This window comes from Zalophus californianus, chromosome 11 (assembly GCF_009762305.2).
Source record: "Zalophus californianus isolate mZalCal1 chromosome 11, mZalCal1.pri.v2, whole genome shotgun sequence".
NCBI lineage: Eukaryota > Metazoa > Chordata > Mammalia > Carnivora > Otariidae > Zalophus > Zalophus californianus.
The window spans coordinates 100,289,438-100,308,949 of record NC_045605.1 but is presented as its reverse complement, the minus strand read 5'-3'; the positions used below and the strand labels follow the sequence as shown (position 1 = coordinate 100,308,949).

At 52.9% G+C, this 19,512-nt stretch overlaps 1 protein-coding gene across 1 annotated transcript; it reads left to right on the top strand.

The window, feature by feature from the left end:
• The first annotated feature begins 5,598 nt into the window (after positions 1 to 5,598).
• On the top strand, positions 5,599 to 9,437 carry LOC113914998 (bone marrow proteoglycan-like). Its single transcript, XM_027580645.1, has 6 exons — positions 5,599 to 5,718; positions 6,296 to 6,366; positions 7,671 to 7,990; positions 8,295 to 8,426; positions 8,922 to 9,033; positions 9,279 to 9,437. The coding sequence occupies exons 2-6, from the start codon at positions 6,309 to 6,311 to the stop codon at positions 9,335 to 9,337; spliced, it is 681 nt and encodes a 226-aa protein (XP_027436446.1). The 5' UTR covers positions 5,599 to 5,718; positions 6,296 to 6,308; the 3' UTR covers positions 9,338 to 9,437.
• Positions 9,438 to 19,512: the final 10,075 nt, after the last annotated feature.

The following is a 19,512-nucleotide window of genomic DNA, read 5'->3' as shown; positions in this document are numbered from 1 at the left end:
TCACCTGCCCCACGCACGACCTCACAGAGTGCCCATTGGGGAACGAGTGGGGATGCTTCCTGCGAGTTGTGCACTGCCATGGGGGCTGGGGTACAGAGGGGAAGAGTGCAGGCGCTCCGCTCAAATCCTGGTTTTGATGCTTCCCTGACAAGTACCCATTCGGAGCCTCAGTCCTTCTGTCTGTCGTTGACAGATGACCGTGGTGCCTGCCTCGTAGGATCGTTGATGAAATTCAATGATAGGGAGCGCGTAGCGCGCGGAGCCCACGGAAAGTGCTTCCTGACTTCGCGGGTGCTGATGTTACTCTTACTAGAATCCCTGTCCGTGATCCCATTTCAGGGAGCATGCGCCCCGCTCAGTCCGTGGAGATCTTAAACAAGAGTTGCTTTCGGTCGCTCATTCACTTCACCGGCAAAAAAAAAAAAAAAAAAAAAAAAAATAGAGCCCCCAGCGCATGTCCGCGACTGTGCAGAAAGCAGAGATAACGCAGGTGGGCGTGCCTTGGTCTGCTGGGAAAACAGAGAAAGAGGAGAGCTGCAGTGAGATGGGGCGGCGCCGGAATAGAGAAATGAGCCCCGCTTAGGCTTCCTTCTACCTCTGCCTGGGAGAGTCAGGGCAGGCTTCATAGAGGAGGCAATCCTTGGTTGAAAGGCAGACAAAGAGGAAGGGTGGAACAGGGGTTAGGGAGGAAAGGGCATTCTTAGATGCAAGCGCATGACGCCAGAGAGATCACGCATGACAGGGAAAGAGCAGGGCTTTAGACAGCTAGCTCACTTTGGCAGCCTCTGGACCAAGTATCAGGGGCGGGGAGAGGTGGTAAGGCTGGGGCAGGAAAGTAATTTGGAACCATTGAAATGATCCAGGTGAAAAATGGTCAGCAGTGGATTGGGAGAGCCGCAGAGGGGAGGCGCTGGGGGTTGACGAGATGCCGCAAAGAAAGAGATGGCCCCAGGGTCCTGGTGTGGGGGTCTGGGTACAAGGGGATGGTTTCTCCTGAGAAAGTGACCACAGGAGAGGAGCGGGTTTGGGTGTGTGCGTGCGTATGTGGGTGTGTGTTTGTGTAGGGGTGAATTCAGTCTGGCATGTGTTGAATTCGCAATGCTTGTGAGACATTCAAGTTGGGAACTTACTGGGTGGCCATATATGTGAGTCTGTGGTGATGGCCAGACCTGGCGAGGAGTGGGGCTGGGGTTGGAGTGATCGGTACATATTTGGTAGCTTGAAATGGGGGCGTAGATGAGATAACCCATAGAAAGTGTGTAAAATTAGAAAAGAAGGCACCAGGAAACCAGGTGATTGCCAATATTTAACTTTCTAGAAGAGGAAGAGGAGGCCACCAGCAGAAACTGGGAAGGAATGTTGCTAAGGCAGTTTTTAAGAAGGAGGAAGGGAAGAGGTGTCATGTAGTACAGAGGTCAAGTAGGGTAAGAACTGAAGAAGTTCTTTGAGTTTGGCAGTTGGGTGGTCAGTGGGGACTGTGGCAAAAGTAGTTTCTGTGGAGCAATGAGTGGGCAGAAGCCAGATAACTGTGGTGTAGAGGTGTAAGAGGGGGTTGAGGAATTGGCCGTTAAGTCTACACTGCTTGTCGGAGGAGCTTGGCTTTGGGGCAAAGCAGAGAAGCCCCTCATGATTCGACTTAACCTGTAGGAAACACCAAATCATTCATATCCTGGCTCAAATTCCAGCAGCTCCAGGCCATGGTCTGGCCTCCAGAAGGGCCTCCCACTCCTCCTCAGCCTCTCCTATCCTGTCTATTAGTCCATCAGAGCCCACTCGAAGCAACACCTCTTCCAGGAAGCCCTCTCTGCCTGCCCTCCGGTAGCACTGAAAATTTGTATCTTCCAGTTTGTATAAGGTCTGTCCTTCTAAGTGTCCACTCAACACAGTGCCTTGTTTTACTGACAAATAGGTTCATTCTGTTTGTCTAGCTGTCTTAGCTACATTAAGCTAGAGACTACCCCTGAGTATTTGGTGAATGGATGAATGAATGAATGAGCAAGTGAGTGAATGAACCAATAAATACATGAATGCCACAGAACACAGAGGCTGGCTCAGGGCTGTGCCCATGGCAGGTAGAGCTCAGAACATTAATGGGTTTATACTTGGAGCGAAACTCAGCTGGAGTTTCTCCAGGTGTAAAGTTCAAGTTGATTAATTAATGCAACATGTAATTGGAAAACTCCTTCTAGGATCTGGGTAGAGTTCTAGGCAGTAAATGAGAAAGACAAAGTCCCTGTTCTCATGGAACTTACTTCTTCCTGGGGGAGACAGACCATCGTCAAGAAACCAATATGTAAGCAAGATCGTGTGATTTTGGTAAATGCTCCGGATGGAAATACATGGAATGATATGGAACAAAGTAACTTGATGTGAGAATGGGCTGGGGGGTGGGTTCTTTAGAAAGAGTTCTCGAGAAAGTTTCTCTGACGAGATGACCTTTGAGCTGAGACCTGATAGACAGAAGCAGCCAGTATGAAGGCTCAGCTTGGCCCATGAAGCAGAAACCAGCCTGAGAAGGATCACTTACACCCCTGAGGTCGGGCAAGTAGACAAGAGCCAGACTACCACTTGCAGGCAGTGGGCATGAGTTTGGATCGGTTGTTAGTGCAGAAGGAAGACGCCGAACGGGGAGCATGGGGACGACGGGCTCTGATGTATGTCATCAAGCATGGTGGCCCGGGCTAGGGAGGCGGCAGCGGACATGGAGAGAAGTGGGTGGACTGGGGAGGTACGAAAGGGTGGCGAGTGGGGTGGGGGAGCCACGGACTGCAAAGACTTAACCCCGTGGCGAGTACTCAGTCTGGGAGAGGAGGTGCCAGGAGGCGATGGAGGGCCAAGTCTCTCAGTGGGAGCAGGGAGAGCAGTGAATCTGGGAATGGGGACATCTGAGTCCAGTCTGGGGCGCTCTCCGTGGCTGAGACGTGGAGACTGGACTGGGGCCCTTTGGGCTCCAGCAGCCTTGGTCAGTGTCCATCCCTGGGGTGTCCAAAGAGGGGATTGTCAGAGCAGCTGCTGTTGAGGCTGATTTCTCAGAGCTACGGCCCTGGTCCTTATCTCCGGGCGGCTCAGCCTTGGGATGATGCTAGGCCTTTCACCACCTCTTATCTTATCTGCCCCACAAGGATGTTGGCCAAGCCCAGTTACCAGGCAGTTGGTCAGCCCCAGAGGTCCAACTCCTGGAGGACATCACCACTGTGGGGGCAGAGCTTGGAACTAGAAGGGACTTCCCAGCCTGTTACGGTCTAAGGGGGAGAGGGTGGGGGACCTCTGGCCTGGATCGAACCTCTCTTTCTCTGCCCGTATTTCCTGACCTACTGACCCTGGATTCTTCTCCAGGAACTCCTCAAGCCCATTCCTTTGGGAAGCCCTGTGTCAATCCCCTCCGCCAACCGCACTAACTATAACTTTCATCCGGGGAAGGTCCGGGTCTTGACGTGCCACACCATCTTATTACTCTTCTATGCCGTAAGACAAATTGACACACATTTAGCAAAATTTGGAACTTGTGAGGCAGGGAGGGAATGTGCGGGTCAGAAAGGCCCTAAGTGGGCCCCGTGTGGGTTCAAGTCAACCTAAATTTATGTCACTGGCACCAGATGTAGACATCAGTCTCTTGAGAATTTGATTAATGTGGGTCAGTCCCAGAGACGTTGATCACTTCTAGACCTATGAACACAAGTAGCTGTCGTTTACTGAGCAGTGACGACATGCTAGTTCTTGTGCTAAATGCTGCCTCAGTCAGGGCTCTGTGGCAGGCAGACAAACCTCTCCCCCAGCGGATCTGAGCAGAAAAATGAATTTATTAAAAGGAAACAAGATAGTTCAATAAAATTGCAGGAAGAGAACCAGGGGCCAAAACCAGGCCATAGGATGGTGTGGGGAAGCCCCAGCTGCTGCTGTGATTCAGACCCTGGGGTGGCAGCGTAGGGCCTGGACCCTGGACCACCCTCCAGCACTGCGGACACTGCCACCCAGGAACTGGGTCTACACCCTTGCACCACCAGAGAGAGGTCTTCTTGGCCCCCACTTCTTGGTCACGAGCTCCAGATGCCAAGATTGGATACTCCATTCGATAGAGCCCTAGTCATATGCCTGTGCTGCAAGGGAGGCTGGGAATCTATGTGGCACTTTCTTTTCAAGAACAAGAGGCCTACCCCCCACCAAGATTCACAGGAAGTGGGATTCCAGAAACCAGAAGGCAGTGAGGGGGCTGGGTGGCTCACAGCATGTCCGCTACCCACACACTGTCTCTCGTTTGTTCCTTCTGATGACCCAATGAGGTCGGGATAGTTGTCCCCACTTTATCAACAATGATAATGAGGTACAGAGAGGTTAAGGAACATGTCCAGGGTCACACAGCTATGAAGTGGTAGACCCTAGATTCAGACTTGGACTGTCCTGACTCCCGAACCCATGCTCTCAGCCGCTGCTCTAACCCCCAGTGGATGTTGACGAAATGGAATTTCTAGGGCCACTAAGCTGTGGATTTCAGACCCTGGATTGTATGACTTAAAGGAGAGACTTCCCTCAGGGTTGGGGAGCCTGAGCAGCAACTGGCCTCCGAGAATTGGCCCTACCCTGTCATTGTCTCACTGTAATAGCTTTGTCCAACAGGCGAAGTGGCCCTGCAGGGGGGCCTGGGGACGGGGGTGAGGCTGAATACAGCTCAAAGCTCCTTGTCTTCGCTGTTTTTTGAGTCATGTCCTTGGTTCCTGCATTCTGTCTCCTTAAGTCAGTGGACATGGGGGGAAGGATATCTCCATTCTTTGCTCAAGATGGGATGTCCTCAGGGCGCCTGGGAGGCTCAGTGGTTTGAGCGACCAGCTCTTGATTTTGGCTCCAGTCGTGATCTCTGGGTCATGGGATCAAGCCCCATGTCAGGCTCCGTGCTCAGCGGGGAGTCTGCTTCCCTCCCTCTCTTTCCCTCTCCTTCTGTCCCTCCCTCTGCTCACTCTCTTTCTCTCTCTCTAAATAAATAAACCTTAAAAAAAAAAAAAGATGGGATGTACTCTGTTTTCCCCACCTCTTTCCAATGTGTACTTTGTTAACTTTAGTTACGCAAGAAAGGACACTGTCCTTTGCTGATGCCATGGTAATTCCATCCTCACTACACCTTTGCTCATGCCCGGAATGCCCTGTTTCCCTCCCCTCTGTTCACCACCTATCCATCCAGGGGAGAGTCAGCTCCTTGTTTTCATGGAGACTTTTGTTTTTACAAACGGGAAAGCAATACGCAACTTTGTAAAAATGTTCTTACTTATAAGTGCTTTTATTTCCAAAGGATCGTCTCCGAAGAGTGAAATTGAGCAAGTGACATGCACACCTTTAATCTTAATAGATATCGACAGATTTATTTCCCAAATGCCTGTGGCAGTTCACGTTCCCATCAGGGAAGCAGAGGAACTGTGTATTCTGGAAAAGCTCCCTGGGAGATTCTGAAGTGCAGCCCAGGATAAGAACCACCGGTTCAAGGCTGGCCCAGAACGGCCCCCAGCCTCCTAAAAGGGGTCGCAGGAGAGAATCTGGAAGCAGATGAGTGGGCTCTCCAGGGAAGTGAGGAAACACTTCTTATCAGCCCTCCCATTTCCTTCAGGCTGGGGAAAACCTCCTTTCTCTGGGGAACTTCCTCCAAGACCCCTCTATAAAATGTCACTGAGGGATGGAGAGGAGAGTCTGAGCTTTGTGAACTCCTCAGGAGCCAGGAAGACCTCTGGGCAAGTAAGTGCTCTCCCTGTCGTGGTGGAGCTGATTTCGGGCATGTGTTCACCCTCCGGGGAGGCGCGCAGCCCGGGCTGAGAAGTTCTGCAGGGCTGGCTGGGACTGTGTGTAGCGGCTTTCAGGGGTTGGCAGGGGCGAGACTTCTCTTCTCATCCCTGCCTTTCATACTCCTTCTGAGGCACATGACAGCTCTCCTTGGCCGGGGAGGGAAGAGCGTGGAGGACATGGGAGTGTGTGTGGCTTTCAGAGCTTTGAGGCGGGGAAGCACTATCTAAGGACCATGCGTTGCTGGGAAGGCCGACAATCATTGGTTCTTGGTTCTCGGTTCTCTCTTATTTCATAGACTCTGAGGGGTCCGTTCAGTACAAACCAATAAAGGTAATATTCCCTTCTTCACATGCAAATCCACAGGAAAGCTCTACCTGTCGTGGTCTGGCCTCACTCCATTCAGACAGGTTCCCAGCATCCTGGAGTTTCAGGGACTTCTAGTCATGCCTTCTCTTTTTCCACCCATTCCCAAGGGTTGTGCGTGTGTGCGTGCATGCGTGTGTGTGACTAACTGGGTTCTTCATTGCAGAACAAAAGCCAAGATGAAAGTCCCCCTACTTCTGGCTCTTTTATTTGGGGCAGTTTCAACTCTCCATCTGGGTAAGTCTCCTTGGCCTTCAGTCTCTCTTTCTTCACTTTGCTCCTTTCTAGAGTAGATGGGGTCGGAGCTACAGAGCCGCCTCCTTCGGTGGCCCTCCCCCTACATCAGGATCTTTGCACACTCAGAGGAGCAGAGAGGCTCTAGAACCAGGAGTTGAAGGGACTCCCCAGGGCAACTGTGTCTGCGGTCTCTGTTCCACTGTGACATTCTCGATTTTGTCCTTTCTGCATAATACCAATGATGAATATGATAATAGCTTCCTTCTACTTTGAGCTCACTGAGTGTATCATGCTAAGCATTTCCTATGCATTATCTCTTTTAAACATCATAGCATCCCCATGAGGTATGTACTATTGTGTACTCATATCACAAACAAAAAAATAAAGCTAATAGGTGATGGAACCAGTCCCCAAACCCACAGCTGCCTGAATCTAAGTCCTTGCTCTTAACAACATGGGCTCTTATGGGAGGTTGGGGGGTCTCCTCCTGTTGGCTCCGTTCCAGGTTCCTCTCTTTTGTTTTGTCATTAACAATCTTTATTTACCCAGTGTCTAAACAATATCTTTTTCCTGAGATAGAGCCCACATTTTTTTATTTTGTTATGTTAGTCACCATACAGTACATCACTAGTTTTTGATGTAGTGTTCCATGACTCATTGTTTGCCTCTAGCACCCAGTGCTCCATGCAGTACCTGCCCTCCTTAATACCCATCACCGGGCTAACCTATCCCCCACCCCCCTCCCCTCTAGAACCCTCAGTTTGTTTCCTCGAGTCCAAAGTCTCTCATCGTTCATTTCCCCCTCCGATTTCTTCCCCTTCATTTTTCCCTTCCTTCTCCTAATGTCCTCCACGTTATTCCTTATGTTCCACAAGTAAGTGAAACCATATGATAATTGACTTTCTCTGCTTGACTTAATTCACTTAGCATAATCTCCTCCAGTCCCATCCCTGTTGATGTAAAAGTTGGGTATTCACCCTTTCTGATGGCTGAATAATATTCCATTGTATATATGGACCACATCTTCTTTATCCATTCATCTGTTGAAGGGCATCTCGGCTCTTTCCACAGTTTGGCTATTGCGGACTTCTATTATTACTGACATGAACATTGGGGTGCATATGGCCCTTCTTTTCACTACATCTGTGTCTTCGGGGTAAATACCGAGTAGTGCAATAGTAGCTCTATTTTTAATTTTTTGAGGAACCTCTTGGTTGCCCAGGTCAAGGTGGATGCTGTCCATGGTGCTGGGAAGAAACAGGGGTAGATGTGAAGAAGGGACGCTTGGAATTTCTCTCTGCCAGGGACTGTAACGTCCAACTCTGAGAGCTTCTTAGGAGATGAGCCTGTGCCTCAGGATGGGGAGATTTCAGAAAATGAGGCAAAGGAGGCCGCTCCGGGGGAGCTGACGCTGCTGGAGGAAGAGGAGGAGGGGTACTCGGGAAGGGAAAATGCCCCTGAGGAGGAGGGGGCTGTAGAGTCTGCCTCAGCCCTGGATGAGGAGGACAAGGACTTTCAGTGCCCCAAAGAAGAGGACACAGTGAAACTGGAGAACAGCCCTGGGTGCAAGAACTGTCCCCGCTTTCTCCTAGTGAGGAGCCCCAGGAGATTTTCTCAAGCTCAGGTGAGTGGTCTTGGGGCTGAGGCTGAGGCCTGGGGTGGGGGCGGGGACAGATGTCTCCAGCCTCTGCATCACTATTTGCCTCACTGGAGAGCCTGGGGGCGTAAGCAGGGGCTAGGGTGCGCCCAGGTGTCGGGGTCAGAGGGGAGTGGCATGTGGAAACAGATCTCCAGCCTTCAAATGGTTGTGGAGGTGGGCATGGGGGGTGGAGAAGATGAAGTTTGGAGATTTAGAGACCCAAGACTAAGGTCACATGAATTCCTTTGAGGAGGGCACTCCATTCTTCCTCTTTTACCCTGCCCTGCAGTGTATTTGCCAGAGGTGCTACCGGGGCAACCTCGTCTCCATCCACAGCCTCCACTTCAATCAACAGATCCAGTACGCAGTCGGAGGGCTCAACCAGGGCCAAGTCTGGATTGGAGGCAGGGTCGTAGGCTGGGTAAGAGGGGTCCCAGCTCTAAGTGGGGAGCTCTCCTGGACCTCAGGCAGGGCTCACTTTGCTGCAGCTCTGTCTGTGCTTCCCCTCTGATCCTCCGAAGAACTGGGGACAGACGGACAACTGGGGCACGATGCCCAGGAGGCTGCCTAGGCACTGGGAGGAGCCAAGGATTCATTGTGAGGACGTTTGGGGCCAAATTTTGCTCAGCTTCTGACCTTCTGTCTGTATGACTTGGGTGAGACCGTGAGCCTGTTTCTGCATCTCTAGGATGGGGTTGCAACTCCTGCTTACCTCTTGTTCGGGCCAGAAGGATGAGTGTGTCACTGCCATGCATAGAAGGTGATGGTGATGATCACTGTGGATCAGCACTGCAGTTGACCAGGACAGTGTCCATCACGGCCCGATGATCAAGGGCAAAGGCCGGGTGGGACAGTTCCAGCTCTGCCTTTCTGCTGTCCCTTCGCCCCCGCCCATCTCTTCTCCTGCCTCCTCTAGGGACCCTGGAAATGCTTTCAGTGGGTTGATGGCAGTCGCTGGAACTTTGGATACTGGGCTCCTGGCCAGCCCCAGGCCAGGGGTGGCAGATGTGTGGCCCAGTGTACCCAAGGTGAGGTGGGAGTGGGGACAAGGGATGGGAAGACCTGGGGACCGGGTGGGGGGCGGTGGGGGGGTAGGAGGGGCTCACAGAAGAGGTGCTGGGAGGGGCCTGTGCCTTCAGGGGAGGGGCCTGCTGAGTCTTGAGACTCCCTTTCCATGGAGGCAGGGGTGGGCTGGGATGGCGAGGGAGGCCCTGTTGGGGCTGAGTGCGGGGAAACCAGAGGCTGAAGGTCCCTTCCTGTTCTGCCTTCACAGGAGGTCGTTGGCGTGTAACTTGCTGCCACAGGCGCCTCCCCTTCATCTGTTCCTACTGAGCTGGACCCAGCCAGGAGTCCAGAGCCGCCCCCTCCGGGGTAGCTGCCTCCCCTCCCCTGCCTGCTGCCCCTGCTTCCAGCCCCCAGCAATAAAACTGCTTTCCTGAAACTGACTTCTTTTTCCTCCGGTCATTGATTCTCTCTGCTTAGCCCCACCCATGAACTTTCTGCCCAGCAATGACCGCCCCCTCCCCACGCCTCGGTCTCTCATAACAAGGAGGCTGGAGCATGGGGTGGGGTCCGTGGGGCCTTCCTGAAGATGGAAGAATGGGCTCAGGTAGCTCTTTTCACACGACACCCAGTTCCTGGCACCTGAATAGCAGGAGCTCTCAGGACCCCACCTGTTTTTTTCATTCCGGGTGGGCTCTCGAAGTCCGGGGCTTGCATTTCCACATCCAAGGGCCTTTTCTCCTTCCCACAGAGTGTGGCCACCTTAACTGCCCGGAAATTAACATGTCCCTGGGAACAGTCCACAACACGGACTGGGAGTCTGAGTGCCCTGGTCCCTTGCCCTTCAAGTGGACTGATTCTAAGGCACGTATTAGGTACTGTTTCCCAGGGCTTCCCAGGGGGATCAACTTCCAGGTATCCCCTGAGGCAGCGGGCTTTGCAGCACACATGTTATTGGCTGTCTTCCCTCATCCATCTGAATTCTCCTCTTCCTTACAAGTGTCCCTGCACCTCCCAAATAAGCTACTTGCTCTCAAATCCTTGTCTCAGGGCCTGTTTCTGGGGAAACCCAATAGAAGACAGCATGTTCAACTCTCTCTAAGACCTGGGAAAACAAGACCCAGCTTCTGGCCATTCGGGAACATACAGTTGTTTGAAATAGAAGCACAACAACATCTACTAATTGTTACTGCTTATTGCACACCCACGAAGTACCCCCAGCTGAGGCAGGCACCTTGCAAAGGTGACCTTGTGTGATCGCTAATTATGACCCCATTGTACAAAACCAGGCTTAGAGAAGTTATGGCCCTTGCAAAGACCGGCCCAAGGCAGAACCTCTAAAGGCGACCAATGTTGTGACTCGGCCATCTGTTCCAGAGTGTGTTCTTTCAACCATAGGGTCCTGTGGCTGGTAGCACTGACTGCTTCCAGGACAGGGTCACCTAGGGATGGAGCACTGTGGAGAGGCAGGACACATTCCCTGACCCTTGGGTTCATCTTGGGACATAGGACTCCCACCCAGTGGGACAGGAGGGAGTCCCAGTCAGAGGTGGGGAAGGAAGGCATTCCAAATCCTCACTCCACCAAGGAGGTGAGCAGAAAATAAGGTGTCAATGCCCTAAAGTGCCTTTTCCTCCTGGACTCCTCAAATACATAGGGCTCTAGAATCCCAGAGGCAAATTAAGAACCTGAATTTTTTGAGTGTGGCCCAGACTGGGGAAGCCACTTGCTCAAGGCTGCACAGTTAGTTGAGAAAGATAGAAATCAGACTGAAGCCCATTGTAACTGCTGTTCTATGACAGTCTGCTGACTTCAAAGACAGTGGAATTCTGGGATGTTCTTCCGGGTTCAGCCTTGGGCTGCGTGCTGGGGAGGATGCCACTTAAGTAGAACTTTCACTCCTTGTCCTCATAGACTATATTCTGCTGTGGGAAGGCATGGCTTCCCTATATTCCAATATACCTAATAAAGAGTAACACTACTTCCCATTGATTAAGCATTTACTAGGTGCCAGGCTTTACGCTAAGTGGTAAGTGGACTTGGTCTTGGTCCTCACCGATCTCTTCTGCTGGGGTTGTGTGTTGTGACAGAAGTGGGCCTTCCAGTCCATGGAGATCCCCTGTGGGGGATTCATGTCAAGGAGCCATGAAAGAGGCATTTGGGTTCCTGGAAACATTCTGGGTCTTGATCTGGGCACGGCTCCAAGGGTACATTCACTCTGTGAAAATTTCCTGAGCAGCCCACCCTCCAGTCCACTTTATAGGATGCATGTTATATGTCCACAAGAAAAGTCATATAAAAGTAAAAAGTGAAATAAGAGGACTGGCCTTGCATCCCCAAGTGTGGGTTTGTGTGTCATTTTTTCATCTCCAACAAAATGTTAACTAAGCTCTCTGAAGCTAACTTGCATTTTTGGGACGGAATCCCTGGAGTTCGTTACACTCTGCAAAGCACAGAGCAGGAGCTCAATCAACACACAGTGCTCATTTGTTGACTGGGGTCACAGTTCCAGGCCTGGCTTCCTGACAAGGGCCACCTCTCAACCCCATGAGTCAGGCACTGTTCTGGGAGTTTGGCGCATTAGATGGAGGTCCTGCTATGAGCCTCTGCTTTTGGATGAGAAAACAGAATGACAGACGGGCTGCATTTGGACTCTTGATTCCAGGACACAATCACACTACACTGCCCCTCAAGACAGAGAGACCCGCCCTCTGCACGGTTTGGGGCAGGGCTGAATCTTGAGACAAGAGGCAGTGTTTGAAACCCCTATGAATCCAAGTGCTAACAGTAAGCCAGAGGATTGGAGTCTCATGAATGCTGGACATGTTAGCCAGAATGTCTGGGGCTAACACAGTTGGGCCTATCAAAGAAAGCAAGGATGTGGGAGTCCGACAGACAAGGGTCACACGTGCCGCTTCTTACTAGTTGTGTCTACTTGGGCAAGTAATTTAACCTCTCTGAGCTCGAGCAGTAGATATGGAGGCTAGAGATGACAATACCTAATTTGCAGGATGATTGTAAAAATTAAGTACGTAGGATCGTGGAGATAAAAGCCTTAATGAGACATAGTGTTTGGTCTGTGGTGGACCTTCAAAAATATTATTTTGGAATCAGACAAGCTTCACTGTGGTCAGTGAGGAGGTCACTAAAGTTAATGCACTGTCTTTGCCCAGGGTTTGTGTGTAAAGAAAGTGGGGTGAATGCAGAGAGGGGCAAGTTGTAGAGAAGGGAGGTCCATGAGAGGCGGCAGAGGGAAGGGAGGCGTGGGGTGGATGAGAGGCTCGAAGGCCTGGGTTTAGGCCTGTCTCTGACTTGCTGTGTCTTAAGCTCTCTGAGATGCCATTCCCTCACCTATGAAATGGACTTTCCAATGAAAAGACACATGTAAAACTTATCATGGTGCTAACTGACTTTACTGGTCACCCCAAACACTGATGAAATGATACCCCTGTCTGGGCCCCAGGATGGGTTAGAAAAATGGGGAGGGGGTCTAGCCCTCCCACTAGGGAGATCTCAAGTTCAAAATCTGGAGACTGGGTTTTAGGGGCCTGGAATTGGCCCAGCCCCCAGTCTCTGAATCAGGAAGAGAAGCCGAGAGTCAAGTCCGTTGGGCTGGGGAGATAAGGGGCAAGACCGTTACCCTGCAATTGGGTGCAGAAATGAGCTCTCAGATATTTCTCCATTTGTAGGTCCCCTGAGAGAGCAGAGGAGGGGAGGACCCAGGCCTTTTCACCTTCTGGGCTACCTGTCTGGTGCTCTGGGTACTGGAGGGTTGGGCTGGAATCCAATAATCAAATATGCATTGCCCAGCTAGGAAGGCACAGAGTTGAGACACCCAGCCCAACAAGTCCTCTAGCTCTTGGTGGGGATACCCAGCAAAATCAGGGCTCAGCACTTGCTGGCCTCTTCTTGGATTACAGTTAATTTGGCCGGAGCTTGATTGATTAAAAGTTTGCTATTTTGTTCATTGTGGATTTTTTGCATGTATCTTGAGTTTTAAGAAAGATCACATTAAAATATTGTTTCTCTTGACTACTGAATTCTTTAGTGCCCTCTTAAATTTTGCAATGGAGGCAAGTGCCTTGCTCATGTCCCCCTAGTCCCGGCCTTGGTGGTGATAGAGAGCTGGTGGGAGATGGGGAGTGGGGGTGGGGAGAAGTCTGGCCCAGAGTGTCTGAACGACTCTGCATGAAGTTTTCCATTGCAACTGCTGCCTCCTGGCCAGAAGATATGGCTTGAGATTGGACAAAATGGCATGTTCTACATGTTCTAGATCAGTGATCCCCCAGCCAGGGCAATTTAGCTACCCAGAGGACATTTGGGACTGTGGGGAGACATTTTTGATCATCATAACTGGGGGAGGTGCTACTGACATCTGGTGGATGGAGGCCAGGGATGCCACTAAACTTATTACAATGCACAGGACTGCCCCCACCCCCCAACAAGGAATGATTTCACCGGAAGGAGCAAGAGTACAAAGGTTGAGAACTTGATCTAGAGCCACATCATAAAAGAACGAGCATAAAAGCTTTCACATATTAAAGATGAGAAAGAGGGAGAAGGAGCGGAGAGGGAGAGAAAGGAAGAAAGTGAAGGAGAGAGAGGGCCAGAGTCAGACAGAGACAGAGACGGAGAGTCAGAGAGAGACAGAAGTGTTTTGAGCCACAAAGACTTAGAAATCCCAGTTCTCCTACTTCTTGTGCAACCTTGGCAAGTTGCCTTCCCTCTCTGAATCTCATTTTTCACAACTGTGAAGAAAGGATAAGCATACCTTCTCTTGGAATGAGGTGAAGGTGAGGATTCAGGGAGGTGAAGCATGTAAAGGACCTGGTCTAGATAAGCGCTCAGGAGGGCTGAGCCTCCCGGGGGCCTCCTACCTGCCGCCCCAACGTGGTCTCCTAGCTCCCTGGGATTCCCCACCTCATTAGCTGGGTTACTGGCCAGAGGAAGGCAGCTCCTGGGGTTAGGGAGTGTTGTTCAGACTGGGGCACTTTAGGGGCAGTAATAATGCCTGGACAGTAGTCAGCTGGGGTCTTCTTGAGCACACCAGGGCGTCTGGGTACCCACATGAGAAGGGGGCCCCGGGAGATAGGTCTCTGCAGTCCCAGCGGACAGCGAGCTCAAGGGTGGGAGGACTGAGCAAAACTCTTCTTATCAGCTCCTCTGCTGTCCACCCCAGCCAGGGGCAATCATCCTGGCCTCTTCCCACTTCCCCAGAAGCCCAGTATAAGAGCTGCCTCTGGGGCCCAACAGCCAGAAGCACCGAGAGTGGCGGCCTCAGACTCTCGGAGGCGAGTGCTTGACCCAACGTGGCCTGCACCTCCAAAGCCCGTCCTCAGGACTATTATGGCCACCATCCTTTCCCCTCATTCCCTAGTGTGAACGAACGTGGCCCTGACTCAGAGCAGGCCTGTTCCTGCAGGGGCAAGGGTCTGAGCTAAGGGCCGTCCAGGAAGCAGGGATGGGGCTTTCGGGGAAAACGGGACTTTTGTACCTGAGCTGACATCCCACAGCCTTTTCCTAATTCTCCAGTTCAGGGTCTGTTCACTGGGGAGGAAGCAGTGCTCTAATCAACACTTTGCCCCGTAATCAACTGGTTAAACAAGCATTTCATCCCCTATGTGCCGGGAGCTGTGCAGACACACAGGACACCCACACGGAGGGAAGGGGGAGATGTGTCCCTGTCCCAAGCTTGAGTGGACATGAAAGGCCCCCCCTGGGCGCCTGGGTGGCTCAGTTCGTTGAGCGACTGCCTTCGGCTCAGGTCATGATCCTGGAGCCCCGGGATCGAGTCCCGCATCGGGCTCCCTGCTCAGCCGGGAGTCTGCTTCTCCCTCTGACCTTCCTCCCTCTCATGCTCTCTCTCTACCGTTCTCTCTCTCTCTCAATAAATAAATAAAAATCTTAAAAAAAAACTTACAAAAAAAAAAAAAAGATAGGCCCCCTGCTCCTGCCCCTTCTCTTGCTGGGGACGGTTGCTGCTCTCCATCTGGGTAAGCCTCCCCTTCCTGTCTCACCAACCTTTCTCTTTCCTCCTCTTTCCTGCAGCTTTTTTGCCTCATGGGGCCAGGGCCCAAGCTGCCCCCCTTCAGCTGACCCAGCCCATCTCTGGTTAGATTTCTCCTGGACTCGGAACTGGGACCCAAACTTTCTGTCAGGGCTATTTCACAGGAAAACCCACCCACCTGTGAAGATGAAGGGCTTCTCAAAGGTGCTTCCTCCCACCTCCACAACACACAGCTGCGGTCTCAGCCAGAAGTCAGGGTCTCATTCATTCGTGCTTATGACCTAAGCGTTCTCACCTCACCCAATGCTAAGGAGGTCCTTCCAGTACTGACTGCAGACGGTGGCTCTAAGAAGGCCCGCACGGGCCTTCAGAGTTGTCTGTGGTCCTGGGAGAAGGGAGACCCCTGACCTGATAGCAGCTTACCCCTTCTTCCCGGAGAATAATGGCCCCCGTCTGGACAGCCGAGAGACACAGGCAGACCTGAGTCAGAATCTGGAATGCTCAGGGGAGCAGGAGGGAGACTCGGCCCTGACCCAGGAAGTGATTTGTCTGAGGGAGAGGAGACCAAGCCTTCTGGATATCAGGACACATTTGAGGAGGAGGAGGCCATGGATTCTGACCCAGCTGCCCTAGACAAGGACTTGCAGTGCCCCGAAGAAGAGGGCACAGTCTGAATCCCGGCAGTACTGGGTGCAAGACTTGCTGCTTCCTGTTGGTGCGGAGCCTCGAGAAATTTGTAAATGCTCAGGTGAGTGGCAGGGAGGCTACTGTCGAGGACTGGAGGCGGGGAGAAGAGACCGGACTCAATCTTCTCTTCCCTTTTAGATGAGTGTTTCTCCAAGCCTAGTGTGTGTCAGGATCTCCTAGAGGTCTTGTTAAAATACATTTCTGGCTTTGCGAATCTGGGGCGGGGCTTGAGAGTTTGCATTTATAACAATTCCCAGGTAATGATGGTGTTGTTGGTCTGGGGACTGCACTTTGAGAAACACTGTGTGGACGAAAGGCTTCGGTATTAGCTATGTCTGTGTTCAATCTCGCTCTGCCTGTCATTGGCTGTGTTACTGGGCAAGTCAGCTCACCTTTTGGGGTTTCAGAGTCTTCGTTTGTCAAATGGAGATATACAGTACCAACCTGTTAGGGCTGTGGTTGAGGATTAAATCAGATAATACATGGAAGTATTTGGAATAGTCCCTGGGTCACTAAAACTCTCAGCAAATGGTAGCTATGATTGTTCCGAGTATCATTAGTTTTTGCAAGAAGTTCTGACCACAGAGAAGGGACACAAGATGGGATTGAGAGGGGCAAGTAGGTCACTGATTTCTGACCTGCAAAGGGATGAGAAGCTCTCTCCTGGAGGCTCAGAGACTTGAGAAAAACCAGCGAGTTCTCTACCCTACATTTTCGTCTTTCTGCCGAATGTCTGCAGAAGGTGCTGCAGGGACAACCTTGTCTCCATACACAACTACAACTTAGATTACCGCGTCCTGTGCACGGTCAGAGGGTCAACGAAGGCCAGGTCTGGATCGGAGGCATGCTCAAGGGCTGGGTAAGCGAGGCACCAACCTCCGCGGGGACAGGAAGTTCTCTCTGACTGCCTCCAGGGAGCCCCTTCTGGCCGTCTGGCCGCATCTCAGCAGCGGAGGCCAGCCTCAAGCAGCGGGCAGGGCTGCGCTGGAGCTGGCTTGGACTGGATCAGGAGGACCGATGATTCTGGGCATCTTGTCCCAGCTCCATGCTCATGGACCTCATGCCTGTAGCTTGAAATCTGCCCCCCGTGGACGTACGCACACCAAGGAAATGGGCAATTGTTGTAAATCGGGGTTCCTCCCGCCCTTTGTGTTCTCACCGTCCCCCAGAGCTGGCTGCCGAACATTTCCCGGCGCATCACTGGAGTCAGGAGATAGGCTCCATGGCCAGCTTAGTGACCTACTAGCTGGATGACTTCCTTGGAGTCTCAGTTTCTTCGTCTCTAAAATAGACCACTTCTCTCAAGGCAGCTCTGGGATTGTGGATGAATAGGTGCCATTATATTTGCTTCTCAAGCATGGTCCCTGGACCAGCAGTGCCGGCAAACCGGGTAGCTTGTTAGGAATGCCCGATCTTGGGCCCCACCCTAGAGCTCCTGAATCAGAACCTGCATTTTAACAAGATCCCCAGGAGATCTGTATGCACAGGAAAGATGGAGAAGCCTGCTCTGTGTGATGGCTGGGGGTACTGGCATTGCCTGCAAGCCCTCAGGCATGGGTCTCTAGCGACTCTGGCTCCTGTCTGGGTGGGCGGTGAGAGGAGGAAGGAACACTCAAAGAGCCTTCTCTGAGGCTCCTGGATCTGTCTCCCTGGACCTCAGCCCTCTGACCCAGCCTATCACTTCGTTAGTTCCTGTGCCAGAGATTTCCTTAGACTGATGGGAGCTGCGGGAATTTTGGATACTGGGCCCCAGGGCAGCCTGCGAATGGGGAAGGCAACTGTGTGGCCCTATGCACCAGAGGTGAGGGGAACTGGGGACCAGGGCAAGGGGAAGGGGGGACAAGGTAGACTCTTACACACTGTCCCTTTGAGGTCCCTGAACACACCTCCCCAAACTCACACCTTCCCCCAACTGGAGAAGCCACGTCCTCTGTGAGGGGGGCTGAAATGTAGGGATTCCTCAAAGCAAAACCAGGCGATGGGGTGCCCTGTATGGGAGCTAGATGGAGGCTCTCCATCCTCACCGGCAGCGCTAGGCTCGGGGCCTGGGGGCTGCTTTCCTTCCTCTGATATGAGGGCCACGAGGAGTGACTGATGCGACAGATGACAGGAGCAGATGTGAATGCAAGGTATGGACAAGGGACGAAGGCAAAATGTGGGAATCAGGGCTGGCTGACGGATAATTCACCAGTTTGAACAGCATGGAAGCCAGATGTGAGGGAGCTAGCACCATGGCTAAGACCGTATGTGCTGGAGGAAGCCTGCTGCCATCCACATCCGGCTCTGCCTCTTGCAGGCTGAGACCCAGGCAAGTTAGCACCCCCACTAAGCCTCACTTTCCCCATCTGTGAAATGGGGATGATGATAACATCTACCTGTTGGGGTCACTGTGAGGATCAAGTGCAATAGCCCACAGGCAGCACTTAGCACACTGCCTCCCTCCTCCCTCGGGAAGAGCCGGATGCACCTTAGCTAGAAGGGACACGCGGGGAGCAAAACTGACAGTCCTGACCACAGCCAGCTGGAGAGGGAACGAGGGCCATACGCCGCACAGGTGGCAGCTGATGTCACCGTGCTCTCCACTGCTGGGGGGACACTGACAGTGGACTTCATTCAAAAGGAGTCTGCCCTTCGTCTGCTCCTTCTAAGCCCGAGGCTCGAGGCGCGGAGCCCCTGTCTTGGAGCCCCCTCCCTTCACCACTCCCGGCAGCCCCCAGAACCCCCAGGCTGTCCCCCAGCCACTCTGGCCGTAAACCCAGACTTTCCCGACTCTGTCTCATTATCGCGCACATTGGAGGGCTGCCGGTGGAGCTGTGGACGGCTCCCTGCCGCGGGGCGGGCCGGGAAGCACAGCTGGAGCAGCTGGGGCCCCCGGGGGGGGTGGTGGGCTCCCCATGGCTTTTCTCCGCCTGGCCTCCTCCACTTCCACCCACTCCCCAGGCGCCGGGGGACCGCCTCATTTGTGCACCACGTGAGATTGGCCCTCTTGCTTTTTCGGCTCCCGTAAGGGGTGCCGGGGGGGGGGGCGGGAGTGGGACAACTTTCCAATGTGGAGGGGATGTCACTCATTCATGAACTGGGGTGTGCGTGGGGCGTAGTGAGATCCCACCTGGGGGAACCACGTGGGAGGGAGGAAGTCTCCTCTAGGGCAGCCGGCTCCTCTAGCCCTGGATCTTCCTGGCCTCCCAGACACTGGCCCCTGTTTTCTATTCTCCCAGCCACCTGTGGCTGAGTTCCAAGTCCCCCGCTCCTGAGATGGGTCCTCACTCCTTTCCCAGGTGTGTCCCCCACCCCAATCCCCTCTCCCTCTCCCCTATCCCCCGCTGACCTCCCTAGAGAGAAGACATTCTCAGATGGGAGCTGCCTCCCACCTGGAGGGCCTTGGGGCAAAAGTTACAGCATCAGGGAGCAGTGTGGCTCCCGTCCCTATTCTCGAGCTCTAGCGACCCCCCACACCCCACCCCCCGCCCCCCCCCCCCCCCCGCACCGCTGCTTTCCCTCACCTCACTGTCTCAGACTCCGGGGACCCAGATAGACAGATGGAGGGAGAACACTGCTGCAGCTCTTCGTTCCAGGCAGGATGCTGGGGTTGATAGGCAGGAAGCTCGCACCTGAGACTGGGTATTAAGAGGGCAGAGAGCCCTGGGTTGTTGGGGGGCGGGGAATGCAGGGAGAGAGACTGAGGCACAGAGCTAGCTAGCTAGATGATATGCATAAATCTGTATGAGCCTCTGTGTATTTATGGATACACCTGGGTGTTGTGTTCGTCTGTATCGCTCTGCCCCCTCACATGCCTGGATCTGGCTGTGCC